Source organism: Eublepharis macularius, chromosome 11, assembly GCF_028583425.1.
Source record: "Eublepharis macularius isolate TG4126 chromosome 11, MPM_Emac_v1.0, whole genome shotgun sequence".
Taxonomy (NCBI): domain Eukaryota; kingdom Metazoa; phylum Chordata; class Lepidosauria; order Squamata; family Eublepharidae; genus Eublepharis; species Eublepharis macularius.
Genome location: NC_072800.1, coordinates 17,569,678 through 17,588,173, shown reverse-complemented (window position 1 = coordinate 17,588,173; position 18,496 = coordinate 17,569,678). Strand labels below are relative to the sequence as shown.

Sequence of the window (18,496 nt, the reverse complement as noted above, 5' to 3'; positions counted from 1 at the left end):
CTTGAACCCGGCTTCCGCCAGGATCGAACTCAGGTTGTGAGCAGAGCTTGGGCTGCAGTACTGCAGCTTACCACTCTGTGCTTGGCACGTGCTTGTATTTTGGTCTGCAATTTCAAAGTTTCCTGACTTGAGAATCCCACCTCCCTCATTATCCCTGGCCTTATTGGGTTCCTCGTTCCTTCTTATTTCCATCGCCACTTCTTTTAGTGTACACCTTTCCCTCCTGCTCCTGAAGCTTCTCCTTGTGGATTTTGTTGTTTTTTGCCTTTTCCTGGCTTTCTTTTTTTTTAAAAAAAGCGCAACTGTCATCCTCCAAAACGTGGCAGAAGCCAAATAAAATTCTCCTCTCCATCTACGAGTTTTGGTGATGGTGTAAATTGCTAGAACGACTAAAATATAGTAAATGTACCAGAACCTGGAGGTGTAATTACTTCATGTTCATAATTATAGAGCAGAAATTTTCCCCATGCGTTGCAGCAGCTTCTGCTCAGAATGAAACTCCCACTGACAAGCTCCAGTTGTTCTGTGTGTAGGTAATCAACAGGGCGCTTTTGTTCTTGGCAAAAAAGCCAGCGGTGATTGGCAAGGAGGTCTTTTGTCCTACGTGGATGTGGATGTTAAATGTTACATGGCAGCAGCAGCTTTGTTTACAGCAAGCCCAGCTGGTTGAATGACGATCTTAAGGGTAAGAGGCAGAGAAAAAGATGGCACTCGGCACTTAATAAAAAGGCAGCCCCAGGACAAAGAGTTTGCTCTCTGCCTGTGCACCTCCAGATGAATCTGTGCCCTGTCTTTTGTGGAGGAGAGCTCAGAGCCAAGCTACAAGTGACGCCTTACACAGGTTGGACACGTGTCAGCTTCCCTCAAGTTTTGATGGGAAATGTAGGCGTCCTGGTTTTACAGCTTGGCTCTCCATTACAGCTGCAAGACCAAGATGCCTACATTTCCCATCAAAACTTGAGGGAAGCTGACAAGGGTCCGATCTGTGTAAGGCATCACTTGTAGTTTGGCTCTCAGTAGCTGGCAGCCTGCTTCATCAACAGGAGTAGCTGCTGGTTGGACAGCTGGCCCTGGGATGGGAAATTCCTGGAGATTTCGGGGGTGGATCTTGGGAAGGGTGGGGTTTGGGGAGTGAAGGCACCTCAGCTGAGTATAATGCCATAGAGTCCACCTTCCAAAACAGCTATTTTTCCCCCAGGGGAACCGATCTCTGTCACCTGGAGATCAATTGTAATTTGGGGAGATCTCCAGCTACCCCTGGAGGTTGGCCTGTTATATCTTTTAAATGCAGAACACTTTTTATTTGTTTAGATATTTAAATCCTGCTTCTCCCCTTGGAGGGACCCAAAATGTCTTACTGCAATGCAGAAATACAAGTAAACCAACCAACAAAACAACACATTACATCTTAGGCTGGGCTTGAAATTCAGGGGCTGGCACATCCAAAGCCTCAGGCTACGAGCCAAAAGGCCAGCAGCCCTTTAGCTCATGCCAAAGTAAGCACCTCTGGGCCACCCTCAAGCTTTTATAGCTCTATAAGCTCTACCACTGAGCCAAGGAGGGGTCGTGGCTCAGAAGTACTGTAGAACCTGGGCATGCGGGTTCAATTCCTGCTATCTCAAGTTGAAAAAATCAGGTAGCAGCAGATGATGTGAATAGGTTTGCCAGCCTCCAGATAGATCTTGATGTCTCCTGGCACTAGAGCTGATTTCCAGACTATAGAGATCAATTTCCCTGGGGAAAGAGGCAGCTTCAGAGGACAAACAATATGATCTACCATAGATTCCAGATAAAATCCCTTTACAAGCACTGCCCCGAACCTCTAGGAATTGCCCTAGCCAGAGTTGGCAACCCTCGACGTGAAAGATCTCTGGCAGAGCTGCCAGCAACTCGAGCAGACAGTGCTGGCTTTGATGGGCCATTGGTCTGATTTAGTATACAGCATCTTCATGAGTCCAAGGTGCTTCTGATATCCTGTAGTAAATCACTTACTGGTTGCCGTTTCTTCCTGTGCTTTCTTCAAATATTTCTGTTCCTTTGGCTTCAGCCCTCTATGGGAGCTGCTATGATGGTTTCCAGGGCAAAGCATAAAATGTGAGCCTGCGTTTAAATCCCACCTGAGCCTGGGCTGATAACCGCGTGAGCAGGTAAACTGACAGTCATACATAGTTTTTTTTTTTAAAAAAAACAGAACAAGAATTAAGTTTATTTAAAATAACACAAAAATATAAACAATGAATCAGGAGAAGTGTGAGGGCTGACAACTCTTGTCATGTTCAGTGGTCTTGCTTTGGATGCCCCCACCATTGGAGGTTAGATAGGTTGCAATTCAAGAAAAGGCCTTCTTCGTCGTGGCACCAAAACTTTGGTATTCCCTTCCCAGGGACATTCTTCTTTCTCCCTCTATCATGCCTTCCACCAGCAAGTAGAGACTTCTTTGTTTTATTTGGCATTTTTCACTCTCTTATTAGCCCTCTTCCCTATTTGTGTGTTTATATGTGTTGATGTTTTTATATCTTTTAAATTATTTTAAATATATATGTGCGCATGTGTGTTTGCATTTGAAACACACTTACTGTTAGAAATGTTTTAACATTCAAGGTCTTTTAATGTTTGAAATGTTTTAATTGTTCTAATGTTTGCTGCCTTGAGGAGTCTGAGATGGATGGAAAGGAGGCATAGAAATGTTTTAAATAATAAATAATAATAAAAATAATAAAGTCCATGCTTAAAAAGAAAATCTTTCCAGGGTGTTCTGTTTTTTACTATGGCCGTTTCCCCACGTCTTAAAAATAGCACCCCACTCATGGGACACTGGCGAATTCTTTGCACGGTTTCTGACATCACCATTTCCAAAATGGAGGCGGGCGGTTATGATTCTATTTTCGTGGCACCACGAAAACGGAACCATAACTGCTTGCCTCTGTTTTGGAAACAGTGATGTCAGAAATCGCGCAAAGCATTCTGTAAATGGGGAGCTATTTCCCCCCCCCCCAAGAAATTTGTATTTTATTAAGAGAATTAAAAGCCCAGTAAAAAGGGCAAGCAAATAAAAGAAAGAAAAGAGAGTACAAAAAAAGAAAAGAAAAAAGAGACAGAAATTAGAAATAACAAAAAACATTAATACATGTTTCATTTTCCATAGTGGGGTGCTATTTTTAAGACTTGGGGAAATGGCATGAGTTACATTTAATCCACCTCACCCACTCAGTTTCAGGTTGCTATCTTTAGCTCACTGTCCAGTCACACCAACCCCTTTACCAAACCCTCCTTTTTTCATAGCCAACTTCAAGGGTTAAAACTCCAACTCCCCATTGCCTACCAAAGCAGCACTCGGTTCCTAACCGTTTTCCCCAGCTTCGTTGCTACTGGTTGTTTGGAGCATCGCTGTCATTGGCTCCTGAGTTCTGGGGCTTTTTTCAGTGTTCTACCTGTCACAATAAGAGTAGATTTCTGCATCTCTGTGAAGGGCATATTAAATGGTCCATTGGAGCACTGCTGGTAAAATTAAGCCTTGAACATCTGGCATGTTAATTTGGATTTTTTCTTTAAAAAATGCATCTTAATTAAGAAGTTCAAGTGATCTTTGTGATGACTGTTTTGAAAGTAGATTGGTTCAGGTGGGTAGCTGTGTTGGTCTGCAATAAAAGAGCAAGATTTGAGTCCAGGAGCACCTTAAGTAGGGTTGCCAATTCTAGGTTTGGGAGGTCCTGGAGATTTGGGGATGGATCTTGGGAAGGGAGGGGTTTGGTGAAGGAAGGCACCTCCGCGGATTATAATGCCATTTTCTCCAGGAGTATAATGCCATTTTCTCCAGCAGAATTGATCTCAATAGTCTGGGGATGAGGCATAAATCCAGGAGACCTCCAGGCCCACGTGGAGGCTGACAGCCCTAACCTTAAGGACCAACAAAAATTCCAGGATATAGGCTTTTGAGAGTCAAGCTCCCTTCATCAGATGGAAAGGAGATTGCTGCTGAAGCCTCCAGCACCACATTTTAATCTTTAGCTGTATTAATTCAGCTTAATTTACTGGAATCAGTCCATGACTAGGTTTTCATATTGAATACTGGACTCTACTTTCAACTTCCTGATACATCATACTTAAGCTATGGACGCTCTTCTGGCTGCCCTTTTGGTTAAACCCAGGATGTTCCACTACTTCTGGATAGCCAGGTAGCAGCTGCGGTCTGGGATGCCTTCAACTTCCTTTGGTTGGTATGCCATCTGTAGTCAATCCTGGATAATAAGGATATGGATTCAGTTATTCACATCTGTTCACCTCTATCGAGATGACTACTGTAATGGACTCTGTGTGGGGCTGCCTTTGAAGACAGTTCAGAATTGCAACCAGTTCAGAAGGCAGTTTGTCAAACTGTTGGAAACCGCAAGCCATTGGGGGCATATTAATAACATTTTGTTCACTGCTTGCCAGTTTAGTTTTTGGAGCCAATTCCAAGTGCTGATTGAAACTTTCAAACCCCTAAATGGTCTGGGACCAGTGTTTCATGATTTGCTCCTTACTATCAGCTGTCAGCACATTTAAATTGTTGGAGGACTACCTCTGTCTTTGGGAGACATTCTCTATTTTCCTTCACTGTAAGGTAGGGTTGCCAGCCTCCTGGTGATCTCCCAGAATTATAACTGATCTCCTGGCCATAGAGCTCAGTTGCCCTGGAGAAAATGGCTGCTTTGGAGGGTGGACTGTATGGCATTATACCCTGATGAGGTCCCTTCCCTCTGCATCCCCTGCCTTCTCCAGGCTCCACTCCCCAAATCTCCAGGAATTTCCCAACCTGGACCTGGCAACCATAAGGAGCATTGCCTGGGTCCCCAACAGACAGGGCTGGGCCACTTTTGTGGCTGCATTCTGCATCTGGCATTCCCTCTCAAGCAAAGTTCCTCTTGTTCTATCTTTGCGGGTGTTGTTGCGATTGGGGCCTCTAGGCTGAGTTTATATAGATGTAAATAAAACCTGTTGAGTTTCTTCACAAGCAGCTGGGATCAGTTCTTTGGGGAACCTGGAAGACCCTCCTAAATTTCCTTTACAACAGCTGGCATTACGCTGCAAGCTTAAGACAGTAGTCTTTATCAGAACCTTTGTTAGTTATGTTGCTATTTAATAGTTTGGCAGTTATCTTGTGTATTGTAATAAAATTCAGGGCTTTTTTTCAGTTGGAACGCGGGGGAACGGAGTTCCGACACCTCTTGAAAATGGTCACATGGCTGGTGGCCCCGCCCCCTGATCTCCAGACAGAGGGGAGTTTAGATTGCCCTCTGCGGCAATCTAACTATTTTTGCCGAGGGCAATTTAAACTTTAAAAAACTCCCCCCTTGTTCCAGCTGACCCAAAGTGACGTCATTGTGTGGTCTTGAGTTCCACCACCTCTTTTCCCAGAAAAAAAGCCCTGTTAATAATGCTGGTTTTAAAATGTAATTAAGTGGTATGGCCTTGTTTTTTATTGGAAGACCTTGATTTGTCGTCCTAATTTGTGCAACCTTTCCAGAAGGGGCATTTTGTAGATGGAATGGCCCAATAAGATTCAGCCTAAAAAAATGAAGGGGATGGGGTGAGGTTGGAGAAACTAGTAGTTGAGATGCAAACGATGCCAATAGGCTGGGAGAATATCCTAAAGCCAGTGTGGACTATTTCCTAGGTTGGCAAACTCAGATCCGGGAGGCCCAGGTTCAAATCCCCATTTTGCCATCAAAGCTTGGGTCAGTCACACACTTTCAGTCTAACCTACCTATTGGAGAGGAGAACAATGTAAGCTTCTTTGGGTCCTTATTGGGGAGAAAGGCAAGTTATAAATGAAGCCAATAAATCTTACTATATAATGAGTAAGCGTGATTCACTTTATAGCCTAGTGCACCACCAGAGGGCACTGCCACAGAGGAAAGCCCAGGTAACTCACCATATAGCTCCAGAAAACATGCTGTGGTGGGAAGCCCAAGCAGGGAACAGGAGCGGAGCAGGTGGCAATGCCCTCCCTGCACCTTAACCTGGCTGGTATTAGGTGTGGAGCAGGTGGCAATGCCTACCCCCCCACACACCTTAACCCAGCTGATATTAGGAGCAGAGAGAGGGCAATGCCTGCCCCCCCCTTCACTCAGCTGGGATCAGGAGCAGAGCAGGTAGATATGTCCACTCTCTGCCTTAACCCAGCTGGTATTAGGAGAGGAGCAGGTGGCAATGCCAACTTTCTGCCTTAACACAGCTGGTAATAGGAGGGGAGCAGGTGGCAATGCCCACCCCCACCTTAACCCAGCTGGTATTAGGAGCGGAGCAGGTGGCAATGCCCATCCCCCACCTTAACACAACTGGCATTAGGAGTGTAACAGGTGGCAATGCTCACCCCTGCCTTAACCCAGCTGGTAGTAGGAGCAGAAGAGGTGGCAATGACCACCCCCACCTTAACTCAGCTGGTATTAGGAGCAGAGCAGGTGACAATGCCCACCCCTGCCTTATCACAACTGGCATTAGGAGTGGAGCAGGTGGCAATGCCCACCCCCACCTTAACCCAGGTGGTATTAGGAGTAGAGAAGGTGCCGATGCCTGTCCCCCTTAAACCAGATGGGATTAGGAGCAGAGCAGGTGGCAATGCCCACTCGTGCCTTAACCCAGCTGGTATTAGGAGCAGAGCAGGTGGCAATGCCCAGCCCCACCTTATCACAACTGGCATTAGGAGTGGAGCAGGTGCCAATGCCCACCCAGCACCTTCACCTGGGTGGGATCAGGCACAGAGCAGGAGGCAATTCTCTTCTTCCCTTCATCCAGCTGGGACAAGAAGTGGAGCAGGTGGCAATGCCCGCCCCCTTCAACCTACTGAGTCCGTTAACACCACCTTCTTCTCAAGCCCTCAGAGAATGAGTTTGGTTCTTGCAATTTTCTTGTATCCAGTCTGAATTTTTGTATGCCCAAGATGAAGTGAGTTCTCTCACGAAACGGGTTAATGACAATTGCCTGCACATCCCCGTCGGCGTTGTTGGACAAATCTTGAATTTTGGGACTGGGAATGTTATTACATCTTCCACGATTCTCTCCATGGGCTTCCATATAAAATTTTTTTTGCATGTTGCACTTTAAATGAAAGCAAGGAACTATACGGACTGTAAAGACTTGTTTGAATAACATATGTGCTGTGTATGATTATACTGTGTATTTCTGTATTGTATATATTTGAACACATCGCACTTTGCACTTTGCACTTTTACATGTGGACAGGAATATATGTACATTTGTTATAGTGGTGTCCTGGTATTGTGTGGTTTCTTCGCAACAATTGTTCCAGGGCCGCCCGTGGTTTTTCCGGTATTAGGAGCAGAGAAGGTGGCAATGCCCAGCCCCACCTTATCACAACTGGCATTAGGAGTGGAGCAGGTGCCAATGCCCACCCAGCACCTTCACCTGGGTGGGATCAGGCACAGAGCAGGAGGCAATTCTCTTCTTCCCTTCATCCAGCTGGGACAAGAAGTGGAGCAGGTGGCAATGCCCGCCCCCTTCAACCTACTGAAATAAGGCACTGAGCAGGCGGCAATGTCCACCCCACCTTCACCCTGCCAGAATCAGGCGCCAAGCAGGCAGCAATCTCTGTCCCCCTTCAACCTGCTGGCATCAGAAGCAGAGAAGATGGCAATGCCTGCACCCCCTTCACCCAGTTGGGATCAGGAGCAGAGCAAGCAGCAAAGCCCACCACCCACCTTCGCCTGTTGGGATCAGGCAAGGAGCAGGAGGTAGTGCTTGCTCCTCCCTTCACCCAGCTGGAATCAGGCTTGGAGCAGGCAGCAGTTCCTGCCCCCCTTCACCCAGCCATAATCAGGTGCAGAGCGGAACGCAATGCCCGTTTCCCCTTCACTCATCTGTGATCAGGAGTGGAGCAGGTAGCAATGCCTGCCCCCCTTTACCTGGCCTGTATCAGATGTGCAGCAGGTAGCAAAGCCCACCACCCCTTCATGTTGCTGAGATCAAGTGTGGAGCAGGTGGGAATCCGCCCCCCCCTTCACCAGCCGGGATCAGTGACAGAGGAGGAGGGAATGCCTGCCTGCCCGCTCTCCCCCTTTCTAGAGCCCGTTGTATTTTTTCCCACAACAGGCTTTGTTTCTAGTACATACATAAACATGCAGCTGGTGGGTGTGTATATGAGTAACTGAGGGAAAGATTGTCATTGTTGTTACAGGCAAAATGCCTCTACTGAATACTTAAGAATGGAGAAATTAGGCATGGATTTATAGGGATAATATTCTCAGGGGAAGATTTAAGTTTTGTAATTATATGAAGTTACTAGAGTGAGGTTGAAAATACTTTCAGTGAAAAATCAACAGGAGCTCTAACATTGACCTTATAGACTGTTCCCATCATTAGCTGTTAGGAGAATTTACTTTGAGCTCAATATTTATTGATCGTTGATAATGTATTATACAAGGTTTTTGTATACATTTTAATAACACTTTCTAAGCTGCATATTTTTGTAACGTGTCATTTATGTTGTTTTGCACTTTATAAAATGGTTGATACCGTACAGTGAGTTCTTTATAAAAATTGTCTCCCACCAGGCTCCCAAGATACCTTACCAGGAAAAATATGAATATTTAATGTAAAATACCATAAAGTAAGGTAAAGGTAGTCCCTTGTGCAAGCACCGGGTCATTACTGACCCATGAGGGGAAGTCACATCAAGACGTTTTCTTGGCAGGGTGGTTCCATATGAGGTGATAGACCCGAGAGCTGTTGATAATGAACAACAATGTTTAACGTATAAAGAAATAACTAAAACTGAAGCATCCAAACTTAGAATAAAGACACAAGAGGAACTATCACCTAACTACGATTGGTTCCAGTATAGACAGATCAGAGACTTATATAATTCGGACTCTGTAAAGGGAGGTATACGAATAGAGAATTCGGAACTAGAGCAGACCCTTCTTAAAGAAGATAAGAAAAGAATATCCAAGGTATACCAAGTACTGTTGAAGTGGTATACCGAGGATGAGATAGTTAAAACACAAATGGTGAAATGGGCTATAAACTTTAATAAAGAAATAACAATGGAGGCATGGGAATACTTGTGGAAAACTACAATGAAGACAACGACATGTATTAATATCAAAGAGAACATTTACAAAATGATCTATCGTTGGTACATGACACCAAATAAGATTGCGCTAGGGAATTTGAATACTTCTAATAAATGCTGGAAATGTAAGAAGCATGAGGGCTCCCTCTATCATATGTGGTGGTCGTGTGAGGTAGCCAGGCAGTACTGGGGGGAAATAATAAGAGAAATGAGTGAAATTTTACAATTTCAAATTAATAAGAACCCAGAACTCCTGCTACTGAACTTGGGAATGGAGGGAATTCCAGCCCAACACAGGACGTTGATATTTTATATGACAGCAGCAGCTAGACTTTTGTATGCGCAAAAATGGAAAGTACAAGAAGTGCCAACTATTGAAGATTGGACTTACAAATTGCTGTATATGGCTGAAATGGACAAGATGACAAGAAAACTGAGAGATCTGGACTCAGGGCAGTTCAACACAGACTGGGAGAAGCTGAAACAATACCTGGAGAAGAAATGGGAGGTGGGAGGAAAACTGTGGCAGTTTGAGAACTACTGAAGTATTGAAGTAGAGGGGGGAGACTTTACCGGGGGGAGAAGAGATAAATGTGAATTAATAAGCAGTCAGATTAATAGATTGACATATATATAGATATATATAGGTTAACAAACAGAACATAGAGAAAATAATTAATTATAAGGACTAAATATAAGGAGCGATTAACTAACAATATTTTCTTTTTTTTCTGACAAGTTTTGTACCAAACTGAATGTCTGAAGATATAGATGGGTCAAATTGATTGACTACGTGAGGAGATATATATAGAACTATTATAAAAAGATAGAATGAGTAATATATATAGAGAATAAGTCAAATTGTTTGATATAAACGAATGTATGATCTATATGGTTTATGATATATAGAAACACCTGAAATTGAAAAATTGGGATAAATTGTTTATCTAAGATGGAAACAAAGGCTTACAGTTTGGGCATATAATGTTAAAAATAGTTAAGGATGTACTGCTTAGAATAATGGAGAATATATATTTGTTTTAGATAGAGGAAGCTAATAAAAGTAAGGGAAAGGGGACAAAGGGTTGGAAAGCTGTTGGAAGTCAACAAAAAGGGGGGGGAAAGGGAGGGGGTTAGAGATGAAAAAATTGGGGAAAATTGAATGTAAATGTGGAAATAATGGATTCTAACCCAATAAAAATTTTTCAAAAAAAAAAAAAAAGACGTTTTCTTGGCAGACTTTTTTACGGGGTGGTTTGCCATTGCCTTCCCCAGTCATCTACACTTTACGCCCAGGAAACTGGGTACTCATTTTACCAACCTGGGAAGGATGGAAGGCTGAGTCAACCTTGAGCCAGCTACCTGAACCCAGTTTCTGCCTGGATCGAACTCAGGTCGTGAGCAGAGCTTGGGCTGCAGTACTGCAGCTTACCACTCCGGGGTTCCTAAAAATACCATAAAGTCACCATCAAATCAGAAAATTAAATTCATGGCAATAAAATTAAATTTCAACAGCTGATAAACTAAACTGTTCTTGATATAGCTCTTATTCTTTTTGTTAAAGAGATTTGACCTTGTGCATTCCAATGGTGACCCTATGAAGCCGCCTTATGTTATATTCCATCATACCATTTGTCAATGAAGCCCACTTTATCTCCTCACACTGCCTCAGAGACCTTAAGCAGAATCATTCCCTGCCAAGCACTCTGAGGGCCAAGCTACAAGTGACAAATGACACTTGAACGGCAAGTGTATTTCTCCCTGTTCACTTGCCCTCCACTCAATCCACTTGCCGTTCAAGTGTCGTTTGTCACTTATAGCTTGGCCCTGAGATGCTTTAAAACGGAGAGGCCAGAACAGAGTTTCCCAACCAGAGTTCCATGGAACCCTGGGATTCCGCAGTGGTTCAGTGAGAAATCATAGAATAAATAAAATTTTTGACATGCCAAAAAAAAATCCAAATATCCCTCAGATACTATGATTAAGGTTATGTAAGCTAACATATAGATATTTGTGTGCAGCAGTTCTTTACAAAGAGATTTTCTTAATAATAATTTAGCAGTAATTGAATTACACTTCTTGTCCTCAGCTTTTTCTGGCCAGTAAAAGTTTTCCTTGGTGGAGGTTCCTTGGGATTCGAAAAATTAATCTAGGTGTTCCTTCATGGGTCAAAGTTTGGGAAACACTGCGCCAGTGACTGAGTTAGATTCTTGCTGTATGAATAGGGTTGCCAATCCCGCAGGGGATCCCCTTTTCCCTCCTCCTCCCCCCGACCCCACTTACCTGGCCAGCGGGGTGTGTGTGACCAAATCGAGCCCATGGGGGAGGCGATTCAGCCCTTTGGTGAGTGTGGGAGTGCACGCTGGGCCGCCCTTTGACCTGCGTGATGATATCACTTCCTGGAAGTGACACGGAAGGGACATAGGAAGGGACGCAAAAGGGAAGCAGAGGGTGAGTACCAGGTTCCCAGACCCTCACCAGGGGACTCAAGGGACCTGGCAGTCCTATGTATGCAAAAGCAGACTTGCTTTGCTATATCGTATGGTTTAGCCACTGCTCTGAAGGTTTAAGTTCAAATGAGTGCAGTCTTTTTTGATCACTAACCTTAGTCGATATGAACCAATATGTTGGGAGCTCTCAGTTTTGTGAAACTCGGGGGCAGTTTGCATAATAATATACGCACTGATTTATGTTCTCTATAGATGAGTCACTCTTAAATTGTGGACTGGAGACCAGCAGTTATGTATTTGGTACTTCCAGGAGATTCCTGTGAATTCTAACAGAAGAGAATCCTAGAAAATTGTGGGTTTCCTTAAGGGATTCTTTATAGTTTTAGCAACCACTTTTTATATATTAAAAAACGGACATAAAATAAATGTTATAAGGAGATTACTGCCCCTTAGTACCTAGAAAATCCCAATCTTCTTTGGAATGATGTAAAATAGTACAACAGAGGTGAGGGGGAACTTGAGGCCATTTGCCAAATTGCTATATGGTTAGTCTACCTTGTATGTTACATTTCTTATTAATATAATTTTAATCTTTTTGTAATAATGACACTCTAACAACTACCTTCTTTTCTCTCTTAGTGAATGGCCTAATGACCATTGGATTAGCAGGTAAGAAGTTAATGTTTACCAATTGAATAGTTCCTTCTAATATTAGCTTTTTTTCTCAATCTGTTCAAAGATAGGTGATTGGTCTCATGATAGTATTTTGAGCGAGCAGCTGGTAGGGAAACAGCTGCAGGGGTGTTCCAAAGTGATTACACTTCAGGATAATCGAAAAGAGTCCAGTAGCACCTTTAAGACTAACCAACTTTACTGTAGCATAAGCTTTCGAGAATCACAGTTCACATCGTCAGATGCGTCCTTTATGCTACAGTAAAGTTGGTCAGTCTTAAAGGTGCTACTGGACTCTTTTCGATTTTGCTACTACAGACTAACACGGCTGACTCCTCTGGATCCACTTCAGGATAGAAAACCATGCCTACATCCCTGGCTAATGCCAAAATGTTTGGAAGGACTGCTTCACATGTATTGTCTTTCCTAGTGAGAAAGAGGGATTATGGGAGAAATGGTGTACACACCAACTCATGCGAGTTCAGTGCGATCGTTTTATTTTGCTTGGGCATGCGGGCTTGGAAGTTATGATAAATAGCCATGGCATACTTCACATACGACAGGGTAAGCATTTTGCTGCCCTACGTGGACTTCACTTACTCATGAAGAGAGTTGCATGGGACTGTACTGGTGAGAGGCAGGTTGGATTCCTGATGAGCAGGAAGTTTACAGATTCAGCAAGGTGAGAGTCTCACTGGCTTGTGCGTTCTCTCCAGTAGCTCTACTGTGTGCTGATCTAGTTGTTGGGTGGGACTCAGTTCTCGAATGGCAGAATGGAACTACCTTGCCTCTCCCCATCCACTGCAGGCCACTGATCTCCATGAAATGATGCCCATGGTGCGTAGGGGCAGGGACACTCAGGAACTACATGGGGGTCTGCAGTGGGAAGGAGGAATTGATGGAAATCACCAATTGAGTTTGGATCCAACCTGATTTCTCAGCAAGCACATGGCCCCAAAAGAGAATGAGTGGGTGTCGTGCATATGTGGCATGCTTAACCTCACTTGTGCCAGCTGATTGCTACCAAAGTGATGTGTGCATGTACGAGCTGTCTGCGGTTGCTAAGAAAATTCAGCTCACAGAAGATCATGACTTTTGATAAGGCAGAAATGGCACCCACCATTGAATCTGACTTGCAAACTATTGTCCCGAATTAGGATTTCTAGCTCCAGGCTGGGAAATACCTGGAGAGTTTGTGGGTGGAGTCTGGGGCGGTGAGGGTTGAGGGAGCGACTTGAGCTCAATGGGATCTAATGCCATAGATTCGACCTTCCGAAGCAGCCATTTTCTCTAGGGGAACCGTTGTCTGGAGATTAGTTGTAATTCCAAGAGATCTTCAGGCCCCACCTGGAAGTTCGCAACACTATCTCGAATAGAGTTCTAAATCTAAAATAAAAAGAGGCTCACAGGTCTGGACGTAGGAATTTTCATTACTTGCATGCTTAATTTATAGCCCACCATTTTCACTGATCCATAGGAGTTAGCCGTGTTAGTCTGTAGTAGCAAAATCAAAAAGAGTCCAGTAGCACCTTTAAGACTAACCAACTTTATTGTAGCATAAGCTTTCGAGAATCACAGTTCTCTTCGTCAGATGCATGGAGGGCAAAAAGAAACTGGTCAGATATAGAGGAGGAGAGGGGGGGCAGAGTAGATGCAAACAGCTCCTTCTGATATGGAGATGCAAACAGCTCCTTCTGATATGGAGATCAGTTTGCTTCTGTTAAGGAAATCAGTTACCTCTGATAATGAGATAACCATTCATAGTCCCTATTCAGTCCCAGCTTGACAGAGTCAAATTTACATACGAATTCCAATTCAGCAGCTTCCCATTGGATTTTGTTTTTGAAAGATTTCTGTCGGACTACAGTGACCTTTAAGTCTTTGATGGAATGTCCTGGTAGATTGAAGTGTTTTCCCACTGGTTTCTGGACGTTGCCATTTCTAATGTCAGATTTGTGTCCATTTATTCTTTTGCGTAGAGGTTGGCTGGTTTGTCCAATGTACAGAGCAGATGGACATCGTTGGCACATGAGGGCATATATCAGATTGGAGGATGAGCAGCTGTAAGAGCCAGAGACAGTGTAGTTGATGCCATTGGGTCCTGTAATTGTATTCCCTGGGTAGATATAAGGGCAGAGCTGGCATCTGGGTCTGTTGCAGGGCCTGGTACCTGTGCTGGTGACTCTGCTAGCCGAATCATGATTGTAAGTGAGACTTATGTTTACGGGTAAGAAAGTCCTGCTGCATTCAGTAAGGTTTACTTACAAGAAAGTGTGATTAGGACTGGAGTCTTGTAAATCTAAAGTACTGGTGCAATGAAAATAGTCCGTGAGTGATGCAAAGGACATACTGTGTAAAGTTATCTGGTTGTTAATACACTGCATTGTGCATACGCTTCATGTGCATCATTTATTTGTGTAATAAAGCTAATTCCATCCATATCCAGGAACAGAATGCTACATAATGAGCAATATAAATAAACATTTAAAATCATGATTCACATTCTGCTTCCCTTCTCAGCTGTCACATCTGAGGAATCGGTGCTAGCTAAACCTAAACAAGCTGTTAGGCTAGTTAAAGTGAAAACACTTATATACAACGGAGAATCCTGTTTCTCCCGTTCTTGATTAGCTGACACCTGCTTTTGAAGACTGCACAGATGCATTTCCTGGCATTTAAAAGAATGTGTATTTACTGAGATGGTTGAACTCTGGTGTTCTTAATGTAATTCAGCTTGTCAGATTCTCTCTTGGCCTCCAGTGATGCCCAAAGTTAGCTGTAGTTGATCCACTGCAAACTTTCTGCTTCTGTTGAAAACAAATCACATAGGTCTGCAAAAAAACTTCTGATGAAACAGATGTTACTCTGTAGCCCAGACTGACTCTCCTCTGTGCAGTAATGCTAGCCGTTCTCAGACATTATGTCCATCAGGCACACTAGGCAACCAAACACTGTATATTGGGATTGCATGCTACTCACAAAGCTCCTGATGTATGTGGTTGCTATGTTGTCCAAACATGTAAGACCCAGTGGTTGGCTCATGTGTATCAAACCTGTACGCACATGCAAAATACGCCCATTGTCTCTGTTCAGGCAACATGGCAACCACATGTGTCACAGCATGGTTTCAGGCTCCTTGTACATGTGGACATAATATCTGAAAAGAAGTATTTGGTCGTGGATAGAAGGGATGATGCATTATTGCATTACTGTGTCTCTCCCTCCTTCTCCATTTGGCTATAGCACTGTTGGGGACAGGGAACCACTCACATGAAGATGTTAAGAATTCTCCCACCCCCCAAGTCTGTGTTACTGGCAGGGTTGCCAAGTTGTTTTAAAAAATGCTGAACACAGGGGCCCCCTGATAATCAACACATGCAGTCCTGGGCTCATAGTGATGATATCACTTTCAGAAGTGATGTCATTGGTTCAGGCTATGCAGGCCCTGCAGTCTGTCCACAACAGGGCCATGTAACTGTGGGCCAGGGGTGAGGAGGAGCCAGCCTGGCCAGGCCAGCCCTCCCAGAGGTGCACCTCTCAATGGGGAGTGGAGAGACAGGGGCACTATGGACCTGGCCTGCGAGTGGCACTGGCCCCTGCGCCAAGTCCCACCTGTTCTGCAGGTGGCGGTAAGTGGGCTGGCTTCTTGTGTGCTGCACCAAATCTTCCCTTGCCTGGCCAGTCCAGCCCTTGTGGGCTCTGGGGCCCCTGCCAAGTCCCACTTGTTCCATGGCCAGCTTCCAGTACACTGCTCTCCTCCTTCCCTTTCCTCCTTTTCTTTTTCCTCCCCTCCAGCCTGACTTTGGTTGTCCAGTATTTTTAATCCATTTTCCCTGGACAGTCCTGCAAAATACCAAATGGGCCAGGTTGTCTGGGGTTGGGTAACCCAAACGCCCCGGACTGGCCACAGCCCCCTGAAGGAATGCCAGCAGTGGACATAGGAAGCCCCGGGAAAGGGGAGGCAGAGGCAGCAACGGGGGAGAGGAAAGGGGTGTCAGAGGCAGCGACAGGGAAGAGAAAGGGGAGTCAGAGGGGGAAGCCAGACAGGGACAAAATGCCCAAACCCACCTAAAAGGGCAAGAGACTCACGGTCCTGGCCAGAACTCTGCAGAAGGGCTGGAGATATGGGAAACACCAGACCAAGCACGAGGGGAAAGCGGCAACCCCAGCCCGGAAAGGGAGGGGGCGAAACACTGGGAAACGAACACTGGTCCTCGTGAGCAAAGGCAGAGGAGGACGCGACACTTTGCTTGGAGGGACCCAGCCAGCCCAGTCTTGCAGGGAGGACGGAGAGAGAAGGAAAAAGGGAAAGGAGACACACCTGGGGGAAGCCCCAGCTGGGAGGTGTTCGCCTTCAGCCCCACCCCCCCACCCCCGCCAGAGATACGAGGGCGGCCGGGCAGGAGTAATGGGAAGGAAGGGACACCTGGGGGCAGACACAGCTGGGCAGCATCAGGCAAGGGCAGGGACCTGGGAGAAGGGGCAAGAATGGTATGCCTTATAAAAGCTGGCTCAGGAGAGTGGTCGTGGTGGGTTGTGTAGCAGAGGAGTGAGTGATGGAGTGGAGGAGCGAGAGAATGTGAAGATGCAAGGAGGAAGATTGATGGAGGAGAGGAAGGAGGAGGAGGTACACCGGAGAGATGCTAGGTTGAGAGGGCTTGCTGGTGGCTTGAGAGGGTGCATGGGTGAGGTATACCTCCCCTCCTTCCACCAAGCAGGACACTGCATATTCTCTAGCAGCATCCAGGGTCCACCAGCTAGCACGCCAACGCCCAGCGCAGCCACGCCCAGGACGAAGCTGGGCAGGCAAAGTCCGGGCTCCGCTGCTGCCGCTGCCGCGGCACCCCAAGGAAGACCTGACACAGGTGATAACTGGCCAACTGGCAACCCTAGTTACTAGGAAGGTAGCTAAAGGCAAGGGTGCAAGCACCAAGTCATTACTGACCCATGGGGATGTCACATCATGACATTTTCTTGGCAGACTTTTTGTTACAGGGTGGTTTTCCATTGCCTTCCCCAGTCATCTACACTTTACCCTCAGGAAACTGGGTACTCATTTTACTGACCTCGGAAGGATGAAAGGCTGAGTCAATCTTGAGCTGGCTATGTGAACCCGGCTTCCGACAGGATCGAACTCAGGTCATGAGCAGAGCTTGGGCTGCAGTACTGCAGCTTACCACTCTGTGCCACGGGGAAAGGGTAGGTTGATATCACCTGTGCCACTCCTGCTGCCCTGTAGTTGGACATCATAACTCAAATACAGAAAATCTCAAACCCTCGTGTCAAGATATGACAGAGTGTGCTGCTCTCAGATGGATAGTCCTAGAAGACTTACTGCTGCTAACTTTCAGCAAAATCCCCCACATAAAAATCACTTTATGCAAAATTAATGAAAAGAGAGCTGAAGTGCTTTGAATATTCCTAATGCATTGTGCAAGTGCCTTATGATGGGCAATGTTTCTAATAAAACCAGTCCCTTAGAGCTTGACTCAAATCTTTGTCCCTGCTGTGTTAGATTTTTTTTTTTTTAATTATGGGAATACAAATCTCCTTCCTACAATCTAAAATGGTTAGATCTAAGAAGGACTATACTATATGAGCTTGCTTATCCGTGAGCATGGCTTTATTAGGAAGAGCAGGGTGTAGTGACAGAAATCTGTTTTAGCCATTTCATGGTTGTGAAACCTTCAGAGGTAGAATTCTTACATATAATGCAGCCCTATAGCTGCAGGTGTATTTAGCCAAAATTGTCCTCTCTGACTCCTTAGTTCCTTTTAGCTGAAGATTATTGAAACCTGGGCCCTCTTCTCTGTTACCAAGCTATGGCCCTTTTACTTATGCAGCTGTTTCAGTATCTGTATCTGCCCTGAGCTACAAAGAGTGCCATCCTAAAGAGGTCATGTTAATTACTAAATAGTAAAAAGTCCAGTCGCAACTTTGAGACTAACCAACTTTATTGAGGCCTAAGCTTTCGAGAACCAAAGTTCTCTTTGTCTTAGGGTTGCCAGCTCCAAGTTGGGAAATTCCTGGAGATCTGAGGAGTACAACCTGGAGAAACCTGGAGAAAGTGGGGTTTGGGGTGGGAAGGGACCTTGGCATGGCACAATTCCATAGAGTCCGCCCCCCAAAGTAGCCATTTTCTCCAGGTGAAATGATCTCTGTGGCCTGGAGACCACTACCTGGAGGCTGGCAACCCTACTTTGTCTGCATCTGTTTTGCAGATCAGTCTGTTTTGCAACTACAGACTAATATGGCTAACTCGTCTGGATCTATGTTAATTAAGGTAATTACTTACACTTTA

General features: G+C 45.0%; 1 protein-coding gene across 1 annotated transcript in view; it reads left to right on the top strand.

The window, feature by feature from the left end:
* Positions 1-18,496, top strand: part of RAMP3 (receptor activity modifying protein 3) — a 92,110-nt gene that overhangs the window by 26,637 nt on the left and 46,977 nt on the right. Inside the window, exon 2 of the mRNA XM_054991578.1 lies at positions 12,163-12,192. Within this exon, the coding sequence (XP_054847553.1) occupies positions 12,163-12,192 (30 nt within the window). The remainder of the gene's footprint in view (positions 1-12,162; positions 12,193-18,496) is intronic.